The sequence below is a fragment of the Dermacentor albipictus genome, chromosome 7 (genome assembly GCF_038994185.2).
Source record: "Dermacentor albipictus isolate Rhodes 1998 colony chromosome 7, USDA_Dalb.pri_finalv2, whole genome shotgun sequence".
Taxonomy (NCBI): domain Eukaryota; kingdom Metazoa; phylum Arthropoda; class Arachnida; order Ixodida; family Ixodidae; genus Dermacentor; species Dermacentor albipictus.
In genome coordinates, this window is record NC_091827.1 from 134,607,277 (window position 1) to 134,634,260 (window position 26,984).

At 47.5% G+C, this 26,984-nt stretch overlaps 1 protein-coding gene across 2 annotated transcripts in view; it reads right to left on the reverse strand.

Moving 5' to 3' along the window:
* The window catches only part of CycB (Cyclin B), a 116,052-nt gene that overhangs the window by 39,239 nt on the left and 49,829 nt on the right, over positions 1 to 26,984 (reverse strand). For both annotated transcript variants that reach the window (XM_065443859.2, XM_065443860.2), the window contains exon 6: positions 17,923 to 18,068. In XM_065443859.2, the coding sequence (XP_065299931.1) occupies positions 17,923 to 18,068 (146 nt within the window). The remainder of the gene's footprint in view (positions 1 to 17,922; positions 18,069 to 26,984) is intronic.

Sequence of the window (26,984 nt, forward strand, 5' to 3'; positions counted from 1 at the left end):
GAAATCTTCAAGTGTTTGTCCCCTGGTGTCAGTTGTTTTGCTACCCCATAAAATGTTATGAGCGTTAAAATCACCTGCTATTAAAAAAGGTTTAGGTAGCTGGTTTAAAACTAACTCCAGATCTCTTACAGTAAAATGTGAATGTGGTGGAATGTACATTGAACAAATGGTAATGGTTTTATGTGCTAAAACCGTGACTGCAACGGCTTCTAAGTGAATATTAATGGCAACTTCTCTAGCTGCAATGCCACTCTGTAGGACTATAGCTACACCACCCGAAAGCCGGTTCGCCTGAGTGCGATCGCGCCGCACAACAGTGAAGCCTTTTAAAATGTTTTTGTGCTTTTCGCCTAAGTTTGTTTCTTGTAAGCACAAGGCCACAGGCGAGAAGTTACTTAACAAGTCTTTGATGTCACCTAAGTTGTGTAAAAGCCCTCTACAATTCCAATGAATAATAAAAGCCATATTGAAATTGAAAGGTAAAAAATGGCACTACGAAAAACTAAGAGGTGGGGTTATAGGTGACATGGATAAAAAGGCTAATACAAATGAGCGATAACCTTCAGGTTATCGCTTTCTTATTTTGGGTGGTTATTGAGATCTTGTCCCTCTTACCACGCTCAAGAGAGCGCTTGTCCTTCGGTGTCAATGACACCGGGGTTTTTGCGTCGACCTCCATCGCTCTCTCTGAGGCGCTGGAGGATCGAGAGTTAGGTGCCGAGACACGTGTCTCGGGCCTTGGGGTTCGCTTGATCTTAGGGCCCTGCGGGACTGGTGTCTGCAGGGCCGTCGAAGAGGGTGGAGCAGTACTGACTGCTTCCACCATGGGGGCAGGAGGAGTCACTGCAGCACCACTGCGCGTGGGCTCGGAGGACTCCGGAGGCCTCTGTGACGCTGCCCCCGCCTGCGTCACTTCGGCATAACTTCTTCGCGGAGGATACAAAAGCCGCTTTCGGGCTTCAAAGAACGAAATTTTTTCTTTTACAGTTAGAGCAATGACTTTTTCTTTTTTCCAGCAATGGCAGGACCGTGAATAAGCTGGGTGATCTCCCTTGCAGTTAACACAATGTGGGGAAGAAGTGCAATTCTCAGATTGGTGTTCGTTGGAGCTGCATTTAGCACAAGATGTTTGTCCTCGACATGCATGTGAAGCATGTCCAAACCTTTGGCACTTGAAACATCGTCTGGGGTTTCGAATATATGGTCTTACATTGACTTTAACATAACCTGCATCAAGCGAGGTAGGCATTACGCTTGTTCCGAAGGTGAGTATAACGTGTTTGGTGGGGATTTCTTGATCGTTTCTGCGGATTACTATTCTCTGTACCTTGGTAACATTTTGTTCCTGGAAACCTTCCAGCAGTTCCTCGCTTAATCCAATAAAATCTTCAGATATTACTCCCCTACTTGTATTGAGTGTTCTGTGGGCTGAAACAGTCACTGTCGCCTCGCCAATACTGGTAAGTTCAGACAGCTTATCTGCTTGATCTTTACTATTCAATTCTAGGAGGAGGTCCCCGCTAGACATTTTGGAGGCTTTGTATGTCTGTCCGATTTTATCTTTCAGGCATTTGGCGACCAGGAATGGAGAAAGCTTTCTGATAGGCGTGTTACTATCACTGTGGACTACATAGTATTTGGGGAAGGATGGAGCGTTGCTTCGAAAGGAGAATTGAAACGGTACTTCGGTGCGGCATCTTTTGAGACGCCGATCATGGACAACAGAGATTTGAGCTGCCATAGGAAAGTGTGTGTGTTCGGCAACAGCGCCGACCGCCCACCACGGAGCCCAATGAGGGAACGCGGCAGGGCTTGTGTCCAAGCCTGCACGACGCCAGCCGTACGCCGTCACTATAACCAAATATGGTGTACCCAAGGTAGGATATCCACACAAGGTTAACACTTGCCGCCGTAGAGAAAGGAAGTAAATGGAAGAGAGAAGAAGACAGGAAAGGTAAAAAAGTGAGAGATAAAGACGAAGGTTTGAGGAGAGAGAGATAGGAAGAGGCGACTACCGATTTCCCCCGGGTGGGTCAGTCCGGGGGTGCCGTCTACGTGAAGCAGAGGCCAAAGAGGTGTGTTGCCTCCGCCGGGGGGCCTTAAAGGTCCAAACACCCGGCATCGGCTCAACCCCCAGGATCCCCCTTTCCCCGGACACGGCTAAGCCGCGCACGGCTACACGTGGGAGGGTCCAACCCTCGTGTGCTCGGGTACGTGGTGTCGCAACACACCAAACGCCTCCTTGCGCAGACGCCCCTGCGGGGGCAATTGGTTTTGTAGGGACGACGGTGTGCCGTATCAACACCCCTCGGCATCGCTATGATTAAACACGGTCGACGGACCAAGTATTGTTCGAGAATTCACCGTGGCTGCCGAGGACTGTGAAGCAGGGGAGCCCCTGGAAGATATTTTGTGCTGCCGTCTCGCGCAGCTTAGAAGTGATGGACACATGCGGCAGCCATTGTCTGCGGAGTTAATACTGGGATGAAGAGGCGCCTACTCGGGTCAAGCACCTTGTCTGCGAGAACCCACTCACCTCGGCGTGGTCAGTGAAACATGTGCGGAAGTGTGTGTAAACCCCCACCCCCTCAAAGGCGGGTCAGCTACGATGACTGAACGCTCCGAATGGTAGCAGGTTGAACGGCCGTTTTTCCCTCACCTAGGGATCTAGAGTGTTCATAAGCAACTGTTGTGCAGGTGCTGAGTGTGCATTCCTCTTTCAGTTATGTTAGACTGATGAACTGCAACGTTCTCATGTAGATACCATAAATAAATCCCCTGTTCCTCGTTTTCAATGACAAAAAGTCTCTCCCTTCAACAACGTCCTCAGCGTGGATAAGTTGGACGATGGCATGGGCCAGCCGCCATCTATTTCATGCCCGACTCCAAACGTTACAACCTCTGTCTGACCGTTGTTTATTAGGGGTATAGAACTACAGTGAAACCTCGTTACTAAGAACACCTTATAGAAAGATTAACAAACTTTTCAGAAATCCGCTGCTGACTTCTTATCGCTTTAATGTGAAAATATTTCAGTAATACCAAATTCAGAATACCTAACTTTTCACAATAACGATCGTTATTCAGTTTCCGTGTCATGTTAATGCCACAGTACTACGAACTAATATTCCGAAATCTGGGCGATTCTTAGATTTCCATGTATCCTTCACGGCAGCCAAAACAGTAGGCTAGCAGACGGCAAGGCGCAAAAAGCGGACAATGCATACCAGTTATCGGAAAACTTGAGACTGCGCTCACTATAAAACACTGGAGAGATTTTTAAGGGAGGGTTTTGCGAACGCATGCTCTGCCCAGGCAAGTGTCGCCTAGCGACAGAGGCTCACCTCTTTCTGAGCACGCCCTTCTTTTGCGAGCAGGGAAATCTAACCTCCGTGCTTGCAGGGATGCCACATGGTCCCACTTTGCACTTTCTGGACAGTCATTTACGCGCGCTTTCACTTTGGAATAGATCAGGCTCGAGTGACAGTTGTGTCCACAGCATGGAATGTGAAAAGCAAACAGCAAGAAACGTTGCGCTTTACAGGCAACATGGAGTTTCCTTTTTGTCAGTTGTTTTTCTGAGCGTCTGCTTTGTGCACGTCCCTCTTATGATACGGTGCTTCTGTAGTGTGTGGGTGGCGTCAGAATTTATGGAAGATAACAGCGCGAACCAAGAGCCAACAGCGACATTTTTGTAGATAGCTCAAACGGTGACAACTTATGAACTGATGGGTCAAATGGTTAGTTTGGGGACTTTCACTATAACACCTCAGAATAACGAACGACTTTTGACTGTCTCGCATTATTAATTATATCGAGATTTGAGTATTCAAAATTTTGACTAGAAATTGAACAGCCCTTGCTATCAGATTCGAGAAATCACTGATATTGTAGAATACTGTGGAACCCCGTTGATACATTCCTCACTGTTGCATTTTTCTGGTTGCTATGTCATTAGTATTATTTATATATATTATTCATATCATATAATATTTATATACTATTCATCATATTCTTTCCCATCTTGTATGTTTCCTGCGTGCATCTTTCTTTGGCTGGTTTTTTCTTAATACTGCAATGTCATGTTCTCGTGGTCTCGACCCGAATCCCACAGACTCCTATGTATCATATTTCCATTTGATACAGTGCCATTCTGTAATGTTCCAGCATCTTACGTTGATTTGAAAGTGGCTGCCATGCAAATATAACGGTGTAGAGCGAAATAGACTTGCATATTGCAACAATTGACCAATTCGCTGCAACAAACGATCGAAGTTGGCAATAAATGAACAGACTTGCACAAGCCAGGCGCTGCGCAAATATTGGGAGAAAGCATGCACAGAGTATTTTGGCAAAGCATCTGAAAAAGTTATCGATTAAAACCTACCGGGAACCACCACTGGGCCAATCCTGCCAAGTACAGAGCTACATGTACTTTGGGGCCTGAAAGGGTCTTATTTGCATTTCACAATTGCCAGTTCTCTTTAGTCAGCTTTGGTGCAGCAGAACGAAGTTATGCAGTGAAGCATACACAAAATACAGTCGAACCTCGATATATCAAACAGCGCAGTGATCGCGAAATAGTTCGATATAGCCAGGATTTCATATATAAAACCGTGTAAAAACTTGTAAAAAATAAATAAATGAAGCAAGGGCTCAACCGGGAATTGTTCAGAGCGCACATTCGGTTGCGTCACGCACAAATGGCCTATGCCGTGCAGACTGTCCGAGCAAAATCTGCACGGCCTGACCAATCGCACGCTCCGAACGATTCCTGACCACGGCCCAATCGTGGCGCAGTAATACTTGTTTGAAGCTTCACACAAACTACAGTCGCCGACCGATTTTCCGGACTCCGAAAATTCGGACATGCCCGATTATTCGGTCAGCTTCGCGGCACCGCCATTCTCCCCATAGACCATAATGTATAACAACTGCCGAAAGTTCGGACACCTCGCAACCTCTCGTCTGATTTTTCGGACACTCCTTGAGCCAACTCGGTCGAGAGCACCATGCACCGACTCTGACCGGTGCATGGTTCGACTTGCTGAACGCCATTTTTATTTTGAACGGAGCTTCCTTGCTGCCCCACGAAGTGGCGCTACGGGAAATCCCCGCTCATCATCATCGTTTCTGCTTGGTTAGATAGAGTGGCTCTGCAGCAGTTCCGGTTTTAGCTTAGCAAGCCATGTCAAGACAATCCAGCAGCTGATTTGTTTCTTCGCGCAAGACGCTGCGAGCAGGCCGCGTTTATCGTTTGTGCGACTGGTGTCGGCACGGTGGTGTTTGCTTTGTGTGCTGTGTCGAGGTTTCGGTGATCCAACGCGGCATACGTAAACATCGTGTCAAGGGTCTAATGGCGCCGACAGTGCCGGCGCAGACTGCGCTGGGGAATGCCGGCAAGCGGGTGCCGGGAGCCCCAAGACTTGTCGCCTTCCGATGTGCTCCCTACTGACGCGGGAAATATTCTGCCGAGACCTGCGCAGTGGTTGCATTGCAATTCCGGACACCGTCTCATTTGACAGTTTCATAGGTGCTGACACTGCTGTACAGTCGAACCCCGCTACAACGAACGTCGCTTCAACGAAATTTTCGCTTCAACGAAATATTTCCAATTCCCCGTCAGCTCGCTATACAAAGTAATGGAACAAATTTCTCATCACAACGAACCATTTTTGGGGCGCGTTTCCGCTTCAACGAAATTTTTGCTATGCGAAGCTCGATTTAAAAATATATCTTACAATAAAACAAGCATATCGCCGCCCATCTATGTACTTCCATAGGCCCACGCTGCTTTGTTTCGCTAAACATTCGCTGGACCAAACTAATCCACTCACTGAAACGCACATGATCACCGCCATAGCTTGGTGTTGATGACTATCGGGCTGGCTGCCTTGCGACAAGGCGCGGGGGCAAGCTCCCGTTTTCTTCCAATCCAATTCAGAGCCGCAACCAATCCGTTGCCAAAGGACGCAGCAGCCTGGCAACAGCAGCGCGTTTGCCCTAGTTTTTTTCACTCGTGCTTGTGCTGCTAGTGCGCTGTAATGAATGCGAGCATGGCGACTTCATCTAGAAAGCGGAAGTTCCTCTCGCTTGAAGAGAAGGCACGGATTATCAGCGCGGCATCCAGTGGCAGGAAAAAGGGAGATGTTGCAGCGGACTTCGGCATCTCACAGAGCACGCTGTCAACGATCTTGAAGTCGAAAGACGCGATAGCGCAAGCTCTTTCTTCGGGGACATCCGCGAAGCGGAAAAAGCTGACGCAAGCGGCTCATGAGGACCTTGAGAAGGCTCTGTACACGTGGTTCCTCGACGTGCGCGCAAAGAAGATGCCGGTCAGCGGAAACATGTTGCAGCAAAAGGCACTTGGCTATGCCTGTATGCTGGGCATCAATGATTTCAAAGCCAGCTCAGGGTGGCTGACCCGTTTTAAGGCCAGGCATGAAATCGTCGCTAAAGTGCTGTGTGGGGAGTCGGCCTCATCAGACGCCGACGCTGCATCTGCTTGGGCATCAGCTACTGTGCCGGAATTAATGGAGAAATATGCCACATCAGACATATACAATGCCGATGAAACGGGACTTTTCTTCGAGCTCCTCCCCTCCAAGACGCTTCACATGAAGGGCCAGCCATGCAGCGGAGGGAAGCATAGCAAAAAGCGTGTGACTGTGCTCCTGTGCTGCAACATGGACGGGTCTGACAAGCGCTGCCCACTGGTGATAGGCAAAAGTGCGAAGCCGCGGTGCTTCAAAGGTGGCAAGAGCCTGCCCGTCAAATATGTTGCCAATAAGAAGTCTTGGATGACACGGGCCGTTTTCAAAGAGTGGCTAACCGCTTTCGACCGTGACATGACGGCAAAGAAACGTAAGGTTTGTTTGCTCATCGACAATTGCTCAGCGCATAACGTTGAAGACGTTCAGCTTCAAAGCGTGGAAGTAAGATTCTTCCCGCCGAATTGCACGGCTTTAATCCAGCCGCTGGATCAAGGTATCATCAATAGCGTTAAAAGCGCTTATCGACAGCGACTGATTCAGCGGCTGGTGTTAAACATCGACACCGGTCGGGCAATCGAAGTGGATTTGTACATGGCTGTACAGATGGTCTCAGCAGCGTGGACGGCAACCAGTCGCAGTATCATCTACAACTGTTTTGTGCACGCCGGCTTTCACTCCGATGCTCAACTGGCAGCGAACTCCACGTCGGACGAGGAAGGCTGCAGTACAATTGCTCCACCCTCCACAGAGGCCAATGCGGCATGGGCAGCCCTTCAGGACTCCGGAGATGTGCCGGCCGATGTTCACATCGGCGACTACATCGCTGTTGACAGTGAAGTGCTAGCTCACGAGGAGCTGAGTGACGAAGCTATAATTGAGGGCGTTCGCCACAACGACGCATCATCGGATGATGACAGCGACGCGGAGGACTTAGCGCCACCACCTGCAATAAAAGTGATGGATGCTTTTGATGTGATCCGCAGATTTTTCGGTGCTCACGATGACGACGTCGCGATGCAACTGTTCACCGAGTGCGAAAGCCGCGCCACTGCACTCGTGGCAAAAAAAAAGAAGCAGAAGAAGCTGACCGACTTCTTTGGAAATAAATGATGTTTTGGGACTATGTGGTCCAACCTGACAGTGTTTTTGGCCTGTTTTCGCCTCAACGAAATTTCGCTTTAACGAAATTTTTCGCGCGCCCCGTCAGTTTCGTTGTAGCGAGGTTCAACTGTATTGACATGCGCAGAACTTGACGACGGCAAGATCATTCGTCAGGTTTCTGCTGCACCGCCGGACGATAACTCCGAGTCGGAAGATGACGCACCATGTGCTACGCTGCCGTGGCATGCGGAGCGTGTACAAACAGTGTGTGCTTTCAGCCGCTAATAGCGACCGTACGACCCTCTCCGAGATTCAGGCTTATCTGATAGCGCGTAAACGGAACAGCGTGCAACGGCGCATTCACGATTTTTTCCAAGCCTACTGCCAAGCCCGAATAAGTGCGTGGAAATAAAGGATTTCATTTTTTTTTTTCTTAATCTGCTTTTTCGGACACCTGTTTATTCGGACATTTTCGCAGTCCCCGTGAGGTCCGAATAAACGTTCGGCGACTGTATTGTTTTCTTTGGCTGAAAGTACTGTAGCAGTGTAGCCTGCTTCTTATGGGCAGCTGTGTACTTAACCATGGAGTCTTCAACAGTCTAAATGATCCATAAGCAATAGGTCAGTGCCTTCTATTGCACCACATTTGCCCACCTTCATTTGGCCACTACTTCTACTACTATCTCCAAGTCCGTTAAACGAAGCATTTTGAAACATTGTCAATAACAAAGTATGAAGTGGCATCTGCCAAGGCGTCTATGAGTGAGCCCAACAAGCACACGCTGTCGCATGTCTTCGTGGATGCAAACCGCCATTCCTAGCGAGGTGCAGCAAGTGCAATGCGTCGTTGATATTGTCCAGAATGCTATTGCCGAGTGGTTGCCAAACTAGCCACGCAGCTACGTGTGTACGCCGCTACGTTCAAATGGCACCCTCGGCGCTTTCGATGTCTGCAGCTATAGTGCACAGCAGTCTGCAATGCCCATTGCACCAACGCTATCTCCGAGGGCGTTATGGGAGAGCTCACTGCCTCCTATAATGCATGTCGACTGGGGTGGCAGAATTCGATATATCCATTTTATGTCCGACCCCGTTCAAAACAGAAAATAAAAAATGCATGAGATTTTCGAGGTGATATAGAAAGTGTTTGAGATATGCAATAATTTGATATATCCATGTCTGATATATTGATGTTTGACTGTATTGCAGTAGTGGCCACTGTCGCACAACACCATACGTGCCCCTTAATTATACACACTTTCCTGCAGTTCTTGGTCACAATACAAGCACCAAGACCAGCACCAAGTAACAGCACTGGCAGCCACTTGGACTGTTTCAGACGTTGTGCTGTGGCGATTTGTGCCCTTCTTAATGTTTAAGTTTTCCACGGTCCCTATAAAAACATCAACGGGGTTCTACTGTATTACTTTTTTTGTTGTTAAATATGTAAGGGATAACAACACTTATTGGAGGAAGAGAGGAGAGAGAATGCTCGAAGTGGGCATTATTCCGAATGTCTGCAACAGGGCAGGTGCGGTTGCTGTGCAGGGGCACCAGCTCCCGAGCAAACACATGGGGCACATAACTTCTGCTCAGTGATTCATGAATGCCCGTATTTAGGTAGCCTATGTACAAATTACATGTCTCGAATTAGGCAAAGCATTTATTACTTGCCCATTCGCAACATTTTTCCATCCCATGAAGACAGCGTGAGGTGATCTAGAGCACCTGGCGACACCAATGCATCTGATGGTAGCGACAAGAAATCTTGCGAAAGTGAACCTATCCCCGAAAGTGGTCATCTGAGAATACGGCACACTAACCATTTTTTACGAGCAACTTTCCGCGAGTAACTTTCCGTGAGCGACTTTCCACCTGTGCAACGTCGCTTGCTTTCTGGCGAATTTGGATATTTTAAAGTTCAGATTATTTGGACTGTTAGCCGGCTCACGTTGAGCCCGAACTGTCATTCAGCAATGTATAGACAATGAAGTTCGATTTATCGGGCCACTTTAGTGATGCGTGCTGTGCGCACCTGCAGACCACTGCTGCTGCCACACGTATAGCACAGCCAATCATTTTGGCGCACTTCAGTGTAAAATGTTATTTTCTTTATCAGAATGGCGCTGGAACTCTCGCTTGGCAAAATTTGGTGCGGGAGTGGGAGCACTGCACATACTGCTTATAATGCAGCCATGCGATACGAAATACCGGTTATAGTTCCACAGACAAGCAATGCAGCGTAACTCTTAACAAGGTGCATCGACCAAATGTAATGTGGAGGAGGGGATGCTGAGCAAACAGACAAGGAGCAGTAACAAAAAAGCTGTGGTATCAGAGGTGGCAGGGTGAGCTCTAACAGCTCGGAGTCTCATGACCGCATCAAAATCGCCATCATGGCTATGCATGGGTCCATCTTGTGTAACAGCTCAATGGTCACATGACATTAAAAAAAAGACCATGCGTGGAGTCATGAATGCAACGAATGCACTGTGACAGTGCTTGCTTGTGCATTATAAAATGCGGCAAATGCACAGCCTGGTGAGTGGATGGCTGAGACATGCATGTGACATTTTCTGATCACGTTTATTAATCTTGGGGAGTGACGAAGCTTCGCAATTATTTGAACTCGCAACAGTTGGCGAAGGAGAGTATCGGAAAACTACCAAACGAATGTCACTTGACTGCTCATAGGAACGTCATGCATCACTTCATGGGTACCTATGTGTGCGATGACTGCTGTGAAGGGGAGGGCTAAATAATGGTGAAGTTCTTGTTGCGAGGTCTTCGAACGCAAAGAAAACTAAGTGCAGTCATCGCGGCTGGCATTTACAGACAGTGCTAGTTACACCAAAGGCAGCGTCGCAACCTGGAAGTCGCACAATCCTTAGTGTGCGATATAATCAGTGACCAATCATTTGGACATACTCAATTTCAACCGATTTCCGGACTCCAAAAATTCGGACATGCTCGATTATTTGGTCTGCTTCGCGGCACTGCCATTCTCCCCACAGACCACGATGTATAACAACTGCCGAAAGTTCGGACACCTTGCAATCTCTCGTCTGATTTTTCGGACACTCCTTGAGCCAACACGCTCGAGAGCACAATGCACCGACTCTGACCGGTGCATGGTTCGACTGGCTGAGCACCATTTTTGTTTTGAACGAAGCCTCCTTGCTGCCCCACGAAGTGGTGCTACTGGAAATTCCTGCTCATCATCGTTTTTGCCTGGTTCGATAGAGTTGCTACAGCAGTTCCAGTCTCAGCTCAGTAAGCCATGTCAAGAAAATCTGGTAGCTGATTTGTTTCTTCGTGTGCGACACTGCGAGTAGGCTACATTTTTCGTTTGTGCAACTGGTGTCGGCGTGACGGCGTGGTGGTGTTTGCCTTCTGTGCTGTGTCGAGGTTGCGGTGATCCAAAGCGGCATACGGAAACATCGCGTAAAGTGTCTAATGGCGCCAACAGTGCCCACGCAGACTGCGCTGGGGCATGCCAGCAAGCGGGTGCCGGAAGGCCTAGAATTTGTCGCCTTCCGATGTGCTCCCTACTGACGCCGAAAATGTTCTGCGAGGACCTGCGCAGTGGTTGCATTGCGATTCTGGACACCATCTCATTTGACAGTTTCACTGGTGCTAACACGCTATACTGACATGGGCAGAACTCCATGACAGAGATCATTCGTCGGGTTTCTGCTGCACCGCCGGACGATGACTTCCAGTTGGAAAATGACGCACCATGTACTACACTGCCGTCGCATGCGGAGCTAGTACAAGCAGTGACTGCTTTCAGCCGCCTATTGGCCTCGAGCTCCACCACTGGAAAAGCTGGCGCCGCTGTCAGCGTGACGTGCTAGGAGGGATCATGTGGACATAGCGGCCGCGTCGGCTGCTTCGGGCGCGCCGAAGCGAGCTGAAACTGAGTTTAAATTCCCTCATGCGCTGCGGTCCTCATTTAGTGGCAAAATTTTCCCGCTTCGAGTGTCTCCTTTACAACGCTTGAAAGTACTAAAATAGGTAGTGGCTGCCTTTGAAGGCGCGCAACATGGTAGGCTACTGCTCGGTGCCGCAGGGCCGGAAGCACGTAACGGAGACCGGTGTCAGCCTTATTCACACGTAGCCGCAGGACAAGAAGCTGCATGAAGCTTCGCTCGCGAAACAGTCATCGGCAAACACCGGCAAACAGTCACCGGCAAACAGTCATCGGCTACAACAGACGCGAGGATGATTTCTGCTACGGCGCCCGGTCTGCGATGTTCTGAAAACGCGCACATAGACGCTCGCCCGAGTCCGCTGCCCGACTAATGTCATGACGGCTTGGTCTATGAACTTGTCGATGCTATAGATACTGTCAAGTTCAGTGGAGTGGAAAGGCAGCGGTAAGAAGCACATTTAAAGAAAGCATGGCATATGGTCATGTTTGTGTTATGAATTAATGCACTGGATTACAAAAAAGGAGCAGCGGGAAATGGCACGCTGAGAACACCGATAAACATACAGTGCGACGCAACTCGAGAAACAGTATTGAAAGGTCAAAGAATTTAGAAGAAAAAAGATTGAATCGTCGCGATGTCACATCACAGTCCCCGTAGGCGTCGAAGTCTCTACAATGAAATTATTTTTGAACAGCTCTGATGGAGCCCACGCAACAATGATTGCTTGTATACAGTCAAATGCTCATATTCTGCGGCCTAAAGCTCATGGCACGTGCGAAAACGCGCGCGCACGCGCAGAGAAAGCGACAGTGCGTGGACAAGCATGCAGACGCGCAGTCGGTCTCTGCGCGATCGCTGCATTGAGGCTTCGTTCTATTACACTCCATTTAGTTATACAAACACTATAAGAACATATTTCACATAGTTTGCTCCCAGCGTTTACCTACCTTTCACACAAGTGGGTTGGGGAGACTCCATCGCGGTGACCGTGCGCAGTGGCGTTCACTGTACGTATTCGGTAAAGAGATAGCATCTGTAAACGATTGTGTGCTTTCAGTTTGCCTAAGATTATTATTTAGACAGTAAGAAACTTCTCTCGTTTCGAAAGTACTTACAGAAATGTCTGGGAGAGCTCGCGCATGGTGTTTTCAGTGAGCACTGACAGCAAAACATATGAGGAGCGCGCCACGTGATCCCTCATACTACGCCAGCGAGGCGCTTCCGATAGATGGAGACTCCGTAACTCCTCGCCGCCAATAGTGACCGCACGACCCTCTCCGAGATTCAGGCTTATCTGATTGCACGTAAACAGAACAGCGTGCAACGGCGCATTTACGATTTCTTCGAGCCTACTGCCAAGCCTGGATAAGTGCGTGGAAATAATGGATTTTTTTTTTCCTAATCTGCTTTTTCGGACACCTGTTTATTCGGCCATTTCCGCAGTCCCCGTGAGGTCCGAATAAACGGTCGGCGACTGTATCCAGTCTTTGCAGCACCGTCATTCTCCCAATGACACTATGTATAACGACCAGAATTTCAGATGACCTAGGGCTTGCAATCCGATAATCCGGACAACGACTGCAGTGCTGTCAGTTGGAAACCCCCACAGCCACTGATAAAGCTGTCCAATGAAGTTAAGGCCTCCGAGATAGTGCCATACTTTAGTAAGTCAAACGGGGTAAATTGTGTAAACAGTGATCTGGTGCTCGCAGGCATTCTGGCATTGTCATTTTCTGGTTCCAGTATTGTTGATTGTTATCGCTGAGACTTCTGTCTGCTGTTGTGTTGCACAATGCACCATCTGCCATTCCTTGTTTGTTCTTTGAACATGCTATGTAGTATCCACTCTGATACTGAAATTTTGAGCAAGAGGTTTTCGCAGCATGAAGCGTACGGGTGCCTAGACTCACCAGCTTCAACACTACGTATCTACAAGACATGCAGCAAGCCACCAACACTGCCTTTGCAGGTAGTGGAAACAACGATTCACTGCAGGTATAAGACGACAATGGTGCAGAAAGCTGCTATTATACAGAGCGGCCAGTCATAGGCTGAAGTAACACAGGAATTCCGCATTTAGAAAGACCATCTCAGGCTACACCAAAAACAAAGAAGATTCTAGGAGCGATTGAAGAATGTGCAGCGGCCCAGAAGATAAGCCTCTGCCAAGGCTTCAGGTTGTGGGCATACCTACAACTTGAAGACACGACACCTAGGCACAATGGCTGCACAGTGCATTCCCATTTCTGGCCACCCAGTGAAGGAAAGGGCTGCGACTTTCACTGTATAGGGGAAGTGAAGGTCAGGCCTCTAACCTTAGGAAGACCTCGTGTTTACGAAAACTTGCGGCGAAAGTAGCATCGCTGATAACACGGTTGTGAATTACTGCGCAAAAAAGCTGCAAACATTGCTCTGCCATTTTTTGCGAGACGACATTTTTAACTGCAATGAAACTGCCTTTTACAAGTTTCTGCCAGATAAGACAGTCTCTGGAGAACCTTGCCATGGAGGCAAAAATAAAAAGAATTGCTGTTTTGTGTGCTAACATGTCTGGAATAAAAAAAGCTTCTGCTTTTGGTTATTGACAAAACAAAGAAGTCTCCCCGTGTAGTACAAAGCCAACACCGAAGCCTGCATTACAATACTGCTGTTCAAGGTCTCAGGCCCGAGCCTCAGAGATGAAAGGTTTGAGGAATAGAAAACCAAGGCGATTCTTTTTGTTATTGACTGCCATGCCCATAGCCTTGTCAAAAATTTGAAGGCACTTGAAATTAAGTTTTCTGCCACCGAACACCCCAAGCATCCTCCAGCCCATGAATCAGGGCATCATCAAGAACGTGAAGGCCTGTACCGTTCAGGCCTACCACATTGCATGGCGACATGCCTAGACAGTGGAAAAAGTTGAAGCCTGGACTTGCTGTCAGTCACGCACATTCTCGCTGATGCGTGGAACGCTGCGTAACCAGGCACAATACAATAGAACCTTGGTCCCGATTATGGCTCGTACAAATTTCAGGGCACCACATAATTTTTGGACCCGGCAAAGTTAATAGAAATTGGCCATAACGTGCTAGAATTCGGATGTAGCAAACTGCTTTTCTGTTCTGCAGCATTTGCTGCGAACAGATGCAACCACCCACATGGCCACCAAAGACTCCATAGACCAAACAGAAAGGCAGGAGCTGTGGCACGGGCAGCAGTGCCGGCTGTCATCAGTCTGGCTGAACGGCTGCACAGTATTGCGTGGGTTTGTCAGCCTCGCCTGCTAGCTGCAACTTCACTTTGCGAGTAGAGATGGTCACGGGATGAGCTTGGATTGGCTCGGCCAGTCTTTCGGCAACTGTCCTCAAGCAAACAAAGATGTCTCAGAAACGGAAAGCCCTCTGCTTTAAGGGGGGATGCAAGAATTGAAATGGTCAACTTGGGCAAAATCTATTTACTGAGCAAATTTTTTTTTCCACAATTGGACTTTTTACCTAATGTCCAATTTTCTGGACTCCCTAGAAGCCGGGAAAAGGTCCGGAAAAAAAACAACGCATGCTTTTTACTGCCCCCAAGGTCTCAAAATTGCCGAAATAGCTCTGAAGACTTGCCAGCATACTATTAGGCATATCGCTGCTCGTACTGCGATAGGCGACGGCGGGTGCACGCGTTTATAATTCAGGAATACACAACTAACAACTGTACCGTGACAATTGCCCGTTCCCACTCTTGGCATGCTTCACCAAATACAGCTGTCATTGTTGAGGCAAAGCTGACTTTTGGGAACCGGAATTATGCAATGTGTCGTGCTTTTCGAGCTTCGAAGCCATTGGCTAGGTTTACAAAGATGGAGTGTCGGTGCTACTGCTAAGAGCGGCGAATTGTTTTAATGAAAAACATGGCACCGAACAGCAAAAAGCTTAGTAGCGCATGTTGAAGTAGCTAGGCCAAGCGTTGCCACGGTGGTGGCTACGGCTCCCAATAGATCTGCATGCGAGAGCGCCAATTCGAGGCGGCGAGAATACCAAAACGGCGGTGTTGGCTTTGATTAATACCGTTTCGGACTTGCGGTCGTGGCAAAATGTTAGGAAAATCGGACGACTTATTCATCGACTCTATGGGATACGTGCACATGGTACCGCGAAGCCGTTCACATTATTGGGCATGTCTCGAAAATCGGGTGTCCGGAAAATCGGTTGTTCACTGTACACAGGCAACTCCTCCAGCCGGCGACACGGCATTGAAGACAATTTGTTACAACTCCTCTTTTACTCCAGCCAGCAATAGGGCGACTCATTTCCTTTCAATAAAATGACAGCTAGTTTTTCCTGACAGAAGCACATATTCACCGAGTTTTCTCTTAGTATTTCTTCACTATTGAAAATCCCCGTGGATTCCCGGTTTTCCCAGTTAGTAGACAGCCCGATTCCACAGCTACCTTGTTTCTACCCATTTTCTGCCAGCTCTCTACCTTCTCTCTACCATTCCATCAGCCTCCCCTCTGGAGGGTTGCATGTTAGTGGAAAGGCAAGCGCTGCAGTTTCTGCAATGCTTTTGTGAGGGGTCATGGATAATTACAGCCAGCAAGAGGGTATTCTGGTGATGCCTAGGGAGCTCCAGAGGGCACTGTACACATGCGATGGAAAAATCCGAATGAGTTGCTCACATCTTTCCTTTTTATCACACCCGTGCCATGTATATGCCCATTCTGAACCACCCCACAATGCGGCATGCAAGACAGCTGCAGCAGCAGAAAAGTCAGAGGAAGAGGCAAAGAAAGCTTCAGTTTAACGAAATGAAATGAAAATAGAACCATGGGAACACATACAGTGAACACTTCAGTGAACCAAGAAAACAGGCTGGCTTCAGATAGGGACATTCTACAACGGATTGCATCCATGTCATGTATTGGATAATTTAGGAATTTGCGGAGTACAAAAAATCTGACTTTCATAGGTACACAGGGATAGTACACACAAACACTTGTTATAATGAGGTTCAAAATTCATGGCATTCTATGAACAAGTCATAAAGTGCAACCCAGCCATATTTTATCCTTCAGTAAGAACAGTTGTCCGAAACCACGCCAATTGTGTGGCAGAAAGCACCACTCTTCCACTGTGCCCAGCCTGCTTTGAAGTCTGCAGGAATTATTGAAAGACTGTCACTTTATCTGCAAGCATGCCGTGGTAGGCCAGCCAGTAGATGTCAAAGTCAACATTGGCACCGAGGTCACCCAAAATAAACATTTGGCACACTCGAGAATGAGCCTTCTCTCTAAGCTTCTCTGCACCAGCTACATGGTCCGAATGGAAAGCTCTGCACTATTCACCAATGGGTAACCCAGCAAAAACAAAATGGTAGTTTGAGAGCATGGGAGGCCATAAAAAAGGAATGAGTGGACTTCAACTTTGCCTCGAGGTGTGGCTTCTCAACAGTGCCAGTATGTGGCGCTGAAGCTGAAAAAAAATATAAGTTATGGGGCTTTACGCAAAAAGAAACAATCCGAATATCCAGTATCTGAATAGCCATAGTGGGGACTCCAGATTAATTTTGACCACCTGGGGCTGTTTAACACGCACGTAAATCTAAGTTCACGGGCGTTTTTGCATTTTGTCCCCATCGAAATGCAACCACCGTGGCCAGGACCTCATCCTTAGCAGCACAACACCAAAGCCCCTAAGCAACCATGGTGGTTCGATCCTGCGGGAACTCGCGCCTGCGCCTCGTGCCTGCAGGAAATGTAGCAGGCACGATTGCAAAATTTTTATAAATTCTCCGTATTTTTGGTGTGGGGAATGTGCACAAAAACTCAGTACACATGAATGCTCTGCATTGCCACGAATATGCAACTGTGCGATCAATGTTAAAACGCAGTATCCCAACGTAGGCTTGGCAAGTGCGGACACACCAGCCAAACCATTATCAAAACATATGCGCATCCAGTATGCAATTTCAAGTTGCTATTGCAACATTTTGCTGTCGGCAAACCTTTTGGACATGGAGAATACTGCATGTGAATCCGTACTCTGCTATTGCGGCTGTCAGTCCAGTCAGGGTCTGATCTCGATTTCACAAGGTCTACGAGTGCAAGGGCAGAGTGGCTGGCTTGTCACCAGCCACTCGGTCAGCCACATTAGATAGGCTGCTAGGCCTAACATGCACTGTTTCGTCACCACGCTTTTGCTAGAATATGTATTTGCTTCACTGTAACTGATGGAGTTGGATACCACATTTTTAATTTTACTATAGCAGTAGATCACCTCATTACCATAAAGCATGGCCGCCAAACTTTATATAGCTATGTGTTTATATCAAAGTTCGACTAACACTTGCACCAGTACAGGCAGCGTTCACATGCATGTGCAGTACATCACCGTACTTCAACATCAGTAAATCTGTCATGTCACCTGTGCTGGCCCTCCCGGTCGAACAATCGCAGGGAGAGGCAGAGGGCCGCAGCAGCCTGCTCCGAGGGTAGCACCCATGCCATGGGGTAGTCCAGCAGGCACAGTTCCAGCACAAACTTGGCCAGGTTGTGCTCCACAATGTCAGCCTGCATTGCATTAACGCCACAATAACGTGTAAGTGTACTGCTCAGTGTCCACCGTCTCATCACTGCTTTGGCAGAGATAAATTCAAGGGCTTCTAAGGTGCTGCCAAAGCTTTTGTAAGGATGTGCAACAGTATCCCACGTAGCAATTTTTTTACTATGTATAATCGTGTTTTCCAAACACTATTACACTATATATACAAAAATTACATTGCAAAGGTCTAGCCTTGATGCCCAATGAGGTACAAAGAAAGCATCATAAACACAGAAGGGGAAGTCGCACGAAGCGCCGGGTCTTTCACACGCTGTGGGGTTTATCCAGTTTCACGCCGGTCGACGTACGAAGCAGGTGTGCACTTCTGCAAGCTTCGAATTTTTGTGCAGTTAAATGACCTGTAATATTAAAGTACCCAGAAAATTCCAGTGTTGCACTTGATTCTATTGTAACTGGACTGCACGAGAAATGCTGAGGGGACAAACATTTTATTTGGAAAGGAGTACCGGCACATGCACGTATAGCACTACAGTAAAACATCGTTAATACAGAAAACTGGATAATTCATTTTCATCCTCTGGTCCCGGCAGGAGTATGCATCATTCAATGCAATCAACCTCATTCATTCTGACATTTTTGGCCACCCATCGCTTAATTCAATGAACTCTTAGCGTTTGGCAAGCGCCGCGAAAGAGCAAAAATGGCACCATCGTACAAATGAAACGAAGCACTGAAATCCGAATCGCCATAGTCATCAGCAGAAATCATTTGTGAGTGAGCACAAAGCCAGAACGCTTCGTGCCTATTGGCGCCTTTAATGCCTTTATCCTAGAGTTTACCGTCACACAAAGCACCACATTGGCTGCATGGCTTAAAAACAGCGCAGTCGCCACCCATTATCACTTTGATAGCGACCGCAGTTTCGCTCGCAGTTGTTTGACTAGGTGCATGCACCGGCTGTAGCTTCAGGGCAGCAAGGTCACCGTCCATGATCGAGTCTATAGTGGCCACAGTTTCGTCTGCAGCGGGTGGAGCAAGCAGTTTCAATTTGGCTCTGTGCAAGCCTCTGGAGGATGAAGAGCACTGCCTACACCGCAATGTACAAACAATCTGTTGGCAACCAGCTCACCGGTGAACAAATAACCGGGTTGTGTGCACGGTCGCAAAAGCGTGACTCAGACGAAAGCGCGGTCGTGCTGTGAAGGAATTTGTAAGGTCTTTGCAGCTGTGCAAGCCAATCAGTCACGAGATGATATCAACAAGGGATTGAGGCAGAGGTGCCCTTTATCCCCACCGCTGTTCATGTTGTACATGGTAAAAACAGAAATGGCACTAGAGAAAAGTAACATCTGGGTTAATCTCTTATACAAACAAGCGGGTACAGGTAGAGCAGCAGCTCCCAGATTTATTTTATGCGGACGTCATTGTGTTGCCAGCTAACAAGCAAAGTGATATGCAACGTCTGGCTAATATATCTGGACTTGGGTCCGAAATATAGCGTTAAAATTAGTGTGAAATAAGCATTTAGTGTTATGGTAGCGAACACAGTGAAAATACAGGGCCAAGAAACGCCTCGTGGAAAAGAATATAAATATAAAAGAAGGCAATAGGTATGTGGAAACACAGGAAAAACAATACCAGTAAAGGGGAAGAGAATTGCAGCCATAATGCTCCGGGGTATGTGCAAAGGTGTAATGGCTCCAGGACTTACTTTTAGAAATGCAGTTTGCTTTAAATCAGGGGTACAATCACGACTCGACGGGAACCAAAGGTCAGTGGGTCGCCTCGCACTGGGCACTCATGGGAAGACTACAAATGTAGTGCAGACCAATATGGGCTGGACAAGTTGTGAAGTGAGGGAAGCTCACAGTAAAATTATGAAGGACGACCGATGATATGGAAGAAAGCAAATGGGCTGGGAGAGTGCTCAGGTATCTGTACAGGAAAAACATGTGATACACAGTGGAGGAAAAGAACTAGGAAGCTTACCAGCAAGTATGCGGCCTGTAGGGTGGGCAACACATCAACAAAAAACGTCAAGTAGAAAGTCGGAGATTGAAATAATCTCATGGGCAGCAGCAATGGAAATGAAACCTGCGATGAGTAACTACTTAAGAGGACAAAACGAAATCAGGAAAGAAACTATGATAACTCAGAGAGACGCTCGCTACTTTTCGAAGCAAGATCAGGATGGCTTAGAATGGCCTAGATGTTTTAAAGGGGGGACGCGGGTCTTGAAACGGCAAAAAATCACAAAAAAGTCGATTTTCGGAAAAGTGCATTTTCGCTACGTTTATACATTCAAGAATCCCTCCGCGAAATCTAGAAGCTAAATTTAATCGGAAAATAATAAAAAATCGCGCTTAAAGGGGCCAGGGTGAACGCGAAATCAGCAAAATTTGGTCAAAAATGTTCAAACTTCGCGCCGTCACCATTTGCGAACGCGGTGGCCGATGGCCGCCATCTTGCGCTTGTTTTGAAGCTGTTTTCTTTGTGCGCATTTTGCACCAGTTCAAAATGGCGTCGGAGAAGGGAAACCGACGCTATCACGTCATTTCTGGAGGATGCGTCCGTGCCGCCGATTGGCCAAAGCGCGCACACCCCCGCGCGCCTCGCTCCTATTGGTCCGGTGCTCGTCGGCGCGCGCTCGACCGCTCTCGCGTCTCGCTACGTCTGTTTATCTCTGGTTTCATCGCGCCGCTGTCTACGTTTGTTCAGCCGCTTGCTTCGCGACGTTTGATAAGATGCTCATTTCGCTGCCCGGATGGCTGGAAAAGATTGTTGTCTCAAGGCTACTACGCGTCAAGCGGCTGTGCAATGCGCGACGGAAGGCGGCTAGGCCTGTCATACTCGCGGAATTGCCGGTTGCTGGTCTGCCTGGACATTACCGGATCGAGTTCCGAGCTGCCAACTGGCGCGTCTAGCGTCAACACTTCGTCCGCCCACGCCACGCGTGTTGGCACAGATCGTGCAGGCACCGTTTCCTTCACGACTGAAGAAAGTAGCGAGCGCGCAGCGAGCGCCGGAAAACGTCCGGAGCGCCGGACCTTCGAAGTGCTAACTCCAGCAAGAAGCGAGAAGCCTCTTTGAGCGCAAGGAAGCCGGCCAAAATGTGGCAAAAAGATAAGATGTATCCAGATTATGCCCCTAGTGAATTTCCTTGAGATTTTATTGGTATGTTCTCAATAAAGATGTTGCAGAACGTTTTTCCTTGATTTCTCAAAACAACAATTCCGACAGACTTCCAATTTTGGAGGTAAAATAGCTTTTGTCCTATTTCAGCTATCAACATAATTTTTTTTTTGCCAGAAAGATAAATGTATGCAGTAAGCAATATGCACCTTTTCAAAGCAGCACTCTTCTCCAAAAGTTTTTGAAATGGGTCAAATTCTTGACATGTCAAGATGGCATTTTTTTCTCACAACTTTGATGAGCTCTAACTCTTGCTCAGATTAGCCTAGAACATTGAATAATACCTTATGGCACTCCCTGAACATCCTAGATAGTCTTTATACTCAAATTACTATGTTAGGGTTTTCTGTTTAGCAGCTAATTTTCCTCCAAACAAAGGACTCAGTTACACAATGCATTTGGATTATATCAGAAAGTGCTTATCCTATGGCAAAATTAATTATATTTTTAGAATCTGCATATTAAAATGCACAATGTGTGAAAATTTCGTTGAGATCTGTCCACAAATAAAAAAGTTGTATTTCAAGTGTAGCCTCCCCCCTTAAAGGAGTCAAAACGCTTCCTGTGAAATATGCAGCTAACAGAGAGGCATGGATGTCAGACATTTTTTGAAGACTGCCCACAAAAACTGGATTCTAAATTGCTGTCATCAAACTGCAAGGTATTATTTCTTGTGGACCAGTGCAGTGCCCACATATATGTGCTGGCCTTGAGTGCCACCTTCCTTGCTTACTTGCCAGCCAACAGTGATGCAACCGATGGGCCAGCGAATTATAAAAAATGTAAAGGTGTTATACAGAAAGCATTTTCGAGTGTATGATCATGTGCATGGACAACTCCACTCATTAGGAGGCGAGCCTTCTCAGTGCCATCCACATGCTAGCGCACGTTTGGGGTCACGTTAAACAAGAAACCACTGCAAACTGCTTCAGGGATTGTGGTTTCGTTGCAAGTGCTTCAGGGGATGAGTCTTGTCCAATGAGGGAAGGACAGACAAGTGAGCTTGATGACAACAGTTTTGGAGCAGCTCTTAGCTAAGTTCGTCATGAAGCGTATGTTGCCAAAACAGTGTAGTCGAGACGTGGTGTGCTGATGAGCATCGAAATCGGAGATTGTACTACAGTAAAAGCTTGTTAATTCGAAGTAGCCGCCACGGTACATTCAGCAAGGTATTGAACGCAATATGTAACACATCCTGCTAATTCACACTGAAATCTGCACCATCACCAGTAATTCGAACTCTGTGCCATTGTGCATAGGGAGAGTGCTAGTGCACGGGAGCACGTTAGCGACGCTGGCGTCACTTCGCAGCTTCGCTTATTCTATCTGCGGTCCTTTGGTTAGGCTTGACTGGCGAGAAATGCATTTGCACCTGGCCAGGTATGGCCAACGCCTCTGTTGCAGGTCGCCTCTCTCCCATAAGGTTCCGTGCAAAGCTCAAGGGCAACAAAATTGTCGCCGTGCGTCGTTTGCTGCACGTGCGAGCGAAAGCGTGCAAGGCTGAGCTGGTGCACATGGCTCAATCTCGCGTGCGTGAGCACTGGGGGTGAGGGAGGGATCGAGGGGGGTGGGGGCGTTCTGCTTACGGTGCGGCCATGCGGGCACCGTATCTTGGAAGCGATCTGCCATGTTTGCAGAGTGCACATAGTGCCGGTAGCTTCGTATGCAATGTGCTTTCTATGTTTCGTACGCATTGAAGAGAGCTGTACGAAGGTCAATTCACTCGCTGCTACTGCCAGGATTCATCACTCCAGCATGCTTCAGCGAGTTTCCACGGTCATAGCGAGATGTGTTCATATTTACCTGTGCACACATGACACCATACTTGTTAATTTAGTAAGCGCATGTTTATAAGTTTATATGGGCGATAAAACTCCTATCCTTACTTCATATAGCTATCTACCAATTTGGTATCGCAATGGATGCTTCTTTTTTCGGGTGAAACCGACATTTTCTTCGTGCCACATGAAGCAAGAGTCATCCCGACGCCGAGCATGTCAGAGCGCGTTGGCCGCATCCGGTTACATTGGCTGTGCCAGTGCTCCGAAGTAGACACTGTTCATGCCAACATGATGCAGTGTGTGCGCACGTGCTCAAGCCATGTCGGACTATATACGCGCTTTAACTGAGCTATCTTTTTCTCGGACTTTCATTAGTTCGAATTTTGTAGCATGCCCACGGAATCAGAATTAACGAGCCTTTACTGCATTTTTCTCATTTCATTTTTGTGTTTCCATTTTTTCACCGTGAGGGGATAGTTAAAATGCCTTAGTTGGGTGGGATGAGATCTTGTAGCTTCCAACGTGGCAACTGCATCACGCACCGCAAAGCTTTGATCTGTGCATAGGTTCCAACTAGTTGATTGTGCTCCATTTCTTCCCTGAAGGGGGGACATGGGGATCAAAGCTAACTTTTTATTTACTAGCCGATCTTGATGCAATTTTTCACAGGTGTTAATATCACAAAGAAAACTGAAAATATGGCTGCAATATCTCAAGTACATTTTTGTTTAGAAAACTTTTCTGCTTTCATTTTTTGCAAGATGCCTGCACACCTGTACAGTCGCTGACTGATTTTCCGGACTCCAAAAATTCGGACATGCTCGATTATTCAGTCTGCTTCGCGGCATCGCCATTCTCCCCATAGACCATAATGTATAACTGCCGAAAGTTCGGACACCTTGCAACCTCTCGTCTGATTTTTCTGACACTCCTTGAGCCAACTTGATCGAGAGCACCATGCACCGACTCTGACCGGTGCGCGGTTTGACTTGCTGAACGCCATTTTTGTTTTGAGCGGAGCCTCCTTGCTGCCCCACGAAGTGGCGCTACTGCAAATCCCCGCTCATCATCATTTCTGCCTGGTTCGATAGAGTGGCTCTACAACAGTGCCGGTTTCAGCTTAGTAAGCTATGTCAAGATAATCCAGCAGCCGATTTGTTTCTTCGCGCACGACGCTGCGAGTAGGCCACGTTTTTCGTTTGTGCGACTGGTGTCGGCGTGGTGGTCTTTGCTTTGTATGCTGTGTCGAGGTTCCGGTGATCCAACGCGGCATACGGAAACATCGCGTCAAGTGTCTAATGGCGCCGACAGTGCCCGCGCAGACTGTGCTGGGGAATGCCGGCGATGCCGGCAAGCGGGTGCCAGGAGGCCTAAGATTTGTCGCCTTCCAATCTGCTCCCTGCTGACGCGGAAAATGTTCTGCCGAGACCTGCGCAATGGTTGCATTGCAATTCCGGACACCGTCTCATTTGACAGTTTCACAGGTGCTAACACTGCTGTAGTGACATGCGCTGAACTCGACGACGGCGAGATCATTCGTCAGGTTTCTGCTGCACCGCTGGACTATGACTGAGTCGGCAGATGACTCACCATGTGCTATGCTGCTGTTGCATGTGGAGCGTGTACAAGCAGTGACTGTGCTTCTCTCATAGATTCAGGCTTATCTGATTGCGCTTATCTGAACAGTGCATTCACTATTTGTTCAAGCCTTTCATTTTTTTTTCTTAATCTGCTTTTTCGGACACCTGTTTATACAGACATTTCCGCAGTCACCGTGAAGTCTGAATAAACGGTCGGCGACTGTATATTGATGTTAGGAGTTCAAGCAAAGATTGATAGCTCTCCTACATGTATCGCAGCGAATCGCAAGTTTTATTTCTAAGTTTTATACTGAGCTATTCTCCATTAACTTTTATCCCCAATTCTTCCCAATCCAGGTCTCTGACTACCTGCTGCAAACGTCAAAACGTTATTTTTTCTTAAAATCGAAGAGAAGTAGCATTTTATTCCATTTTGTAACCTAATGAAATTATCTTTTTAATACTAGTAGTTGAGTACTAGTGACAAATGATGAGGAGTGCCTTCGTCATTGGGCTACTACCGGAATGTCGCTAAGGGTTCTCAAATCGTGTCATTATTTACCTCAATTTCTTAGTTACTATAGCTCTGTTCGCGATTATATTGACGCCTTAGACGTTCTAGAGCATTGCTTTATCATGTTAACTTGACTTCATAGTAACCTTTAGTGTCCCTTTAATGTTTGTCAAGGTTGCCAGAGAAGATAATGGCAGTAGAGTTGGCGTGCACTACAGTCACGGACGGAGTCTGGATAAACGAGTGTAGAGCTGGCACCTGCCCAAAATATCGGTAGTCTGTACTCAATTAGGCCCGTGGGGCTACAGTGCAGCCCACTTATAACAATAGCAAATATAACTATGTATTAGTTATAACAATGAGTCGACTTTAGCATATCAACGTATGCATTAAGGCTAGGAGAAAAAATGACGTATATAATGATGTGTTAATCACCGCATATCGAATAGAATGATTGAAATTCTGCCTTTTGGGAGGCGTTTTCCATGCAGAATAATCGTTAAATTTGTGTTGCTAAGTTCCCGTTAATGAAGACGGGGCAAAAATTTTGCCTACATGAGCTCACATCTGCCGCCATTCCCACACAACGTGTCCTGCCAGTGCGCCAATTGCAAAAGCCACAGAGAGCATCGCAAGTTGGCACAACGTCCCACAAGGTGGTGCCAGTTGGTTTGCATCCAGCTCACCAGCGAGCATCCAGAGAAAAAGAAGAAAAAAGCACAAAGCAAACCGCACCTGCGCTCCCTTTCTACCATCTCCTTCAGCGAGCGCAGAAATACGCCGCATAAGTAGCGGGCGATGCACCGAGAAAGTGCAAAGTTGTGTCGCTTAGAGTGAAGCCACAAATCTCGCAACACTCAAAGTACGAGCTCCCACAGTTGACCATATCGACGATTCTGAAAAAAGCGAGCACGATCATGAAGGCTAGAAGCAGTGATCCTGCCGATCAATGGAAACTGGGTACCGTGTGCCAGGGCAAAACCCACCTTGTGTAAAACCAACATGGTAGCAGCCGCCGACATTAGCGATCTCTGGGAGCACGCCGCTACTGGCAATAAACTAGGTGCTTCGATGTAGCAGTCTGAGTGCAGGTAGTGCTGCGACACAGATGATGGCATGGTGCGACGGAGGCGATGATAGCAGCAGCAGTGACGGCTAGATGGCAATAGCCCGCCTTTGACACCGACCCCAACGTTCACGCAAAGTGCACTGTCATCGATAGAGTCACTCACCGATTTCATGCACGCTAAATTACAGCAGTCAGTGTTCACGTAGCCGCTAGACACAATGGACACTGCAGTTGTGAACTTGAAACTTCCGTGAAAGCTAGTGCAGATTTCTATTTAAGCCTGCCTAACGCTTGACATGCTGCTCAGAGATATAAATCAACGTTTCATTTTTTACAGGCTACTTTCTACAACTACAATTTTTTATCCGAAGTGCTAAATTTGGTGTTGGAGCTTTTTTTTTTTCCAGTCCAGATATAGCGCCGATCAGGTGTAACAATCAGATTTTACGTTCTTGATAACGTTACAAGTGGACTGCACTGTATTAGCGGTGCCGCAGAGCTGTCCGAATTACCAAGCATGTGCAGATTATCAGTGTCCGATTTATCTGTCGGTGATAGTATATTGCTCATCTTCTACCTGTGATTGCTTCTTCCCCAGCTGGCCACTATTACAATGTCTCCATTTGGTGCAAGATGCACCTTCCTGTATAGTCTTCCTCGAACATTCTCACCAATTCTACACCAAAGGTACCTGTCTCATCAGATTGCCTGCACAATGCAAATGGTGGTGTACAATCTGGAGCTTACGCTGGAAGGTAAGGTGAGTTATGCATAAATAGCAAACATGC